Below are 1074 nucleotides of genomic sequence, written 5' to 3'. Positions count from 1 at the left end.
TAATTAGGGCACATTTGGGGGTTTGAACTATGAGTCTGTGAGGGGTGAAAGGTTTCCTGGCGTCTGGCAATGATTTGCCCTTTGTGATCCCTTTTGTTCTCGTCTCGAGGGAGCAGCTTGTTTCTCAGCAGGGCTTTGCAAACCGCTACCCTGTGCTGGCGGGACGGGACACCCATCAGTGCCAGCTCTGAAATGAGCTCATGAGCAGAGCCCCAGCCCGCAGGGTGGGAGTGGGGTGGGATCCAGGTTTCCAGGTCCCCCAGCACTGCAGGGTCCTGGGTGAGCAGCCCCCTCGCAGCAGAACCATCGTTCACTCACTTTTTCAGTGCTTCCCTCAGGTTCTTGAACCTGCCCTCGGACGACACCAGCTTTTGCAGCTTATCGATCAGAGCCTTCGTCTGCAAGAAACCCAGAGTGTGGCTGGGGAAGGCCCTGGAAGGCCAGGGGGCTGGGGGAAGCTGCAGAGCCGCAGGGTTACTCCCACCCCACCCTGCCCATCGCAGCCACTGCGGGACATCACCCCCATCCCACTGCTCAACACCCTTGCAGGGACCAGTTCTGTCCCGGCCATCACACCTGGTGACAACCAGAGGACCTGAGCGAGCACTTGAAAGCAAAGTTCCTCCAGCACACAATAAAGATGTGCTCCTTTCCCTCCCCTGCCTCCCACCTCCACCACTGCCTGCTTGAGTTTACAGATTGATCACTTTGCAGGAAAACAGATGATGTTCCAGATCCAGAGGAGCCCACACAGCGGCTCTGGCTCGGCAGCCCCGGCCTCCGTCAGGCTCTGCACCACACAGGTACAGGCTATTTTTATCCCAAATAGCACAAGAATTAATTTTGCTCACCCTTAATTGATCCAAGAAGCCCAGAAAACCAGTTTAAGAAGTGTCTGTGTGTGTGTACAGCTACAACGACCCTTCAGAAAAAGGTTCTTTAACTGCACGTGCAGGATTAATAAACCCAACAGCAACGCGGGGTCTGAGCTGCTCACACGCCACCTCCCTCCTGGGAAACACCTACAAGACCCTCCACTCCATTTTCCAGCTGGTTTTCCAAAGCACGTGTCTG

General features: G+C 55.4%; 1 protein-coding gene across 1 annotated transcript in view; it reads right to left on the bottom strand.

Moving 5' to 3' along the window:
• LOC104530804 (ras-specific guanine nucleotide-releasing factor 1-like) overlaps positions 1-1074 on the bottom strand; it is a 5273-nt gene that overhangs the window by 2851 nt on the left and 1348 nt on the right. Inside the window, 1 exon segment of the mRNA XM_010175499.1 lies at positions 319-398. Coding sequence (XP_010173801.1) covers positions 319-398 — 80 coding nt within the window.

The sequence above is a fragment of the Antrostomus carolinensis genome, unplaced genomic scaffold (genome assembly GCF_000700745.2).
Source record: "Antrostomus carolinensis isolate BGI_N321 unplaced genomic scaffold, ASM70074v2 scaffold28609, whole genome shotgun sequence".
NCBI classification, from domain to species: Eukaryota; Metazoa; Chordata; class Aves; order Caprimulgiformes; family Caprimulgidae; genus Antrostomus; species Antrostomus carolinensis.
Note: the sequence above shows the minus strand (reverse complement) of the source record. Positions and strands in the feature narration are given on the sequence as shown.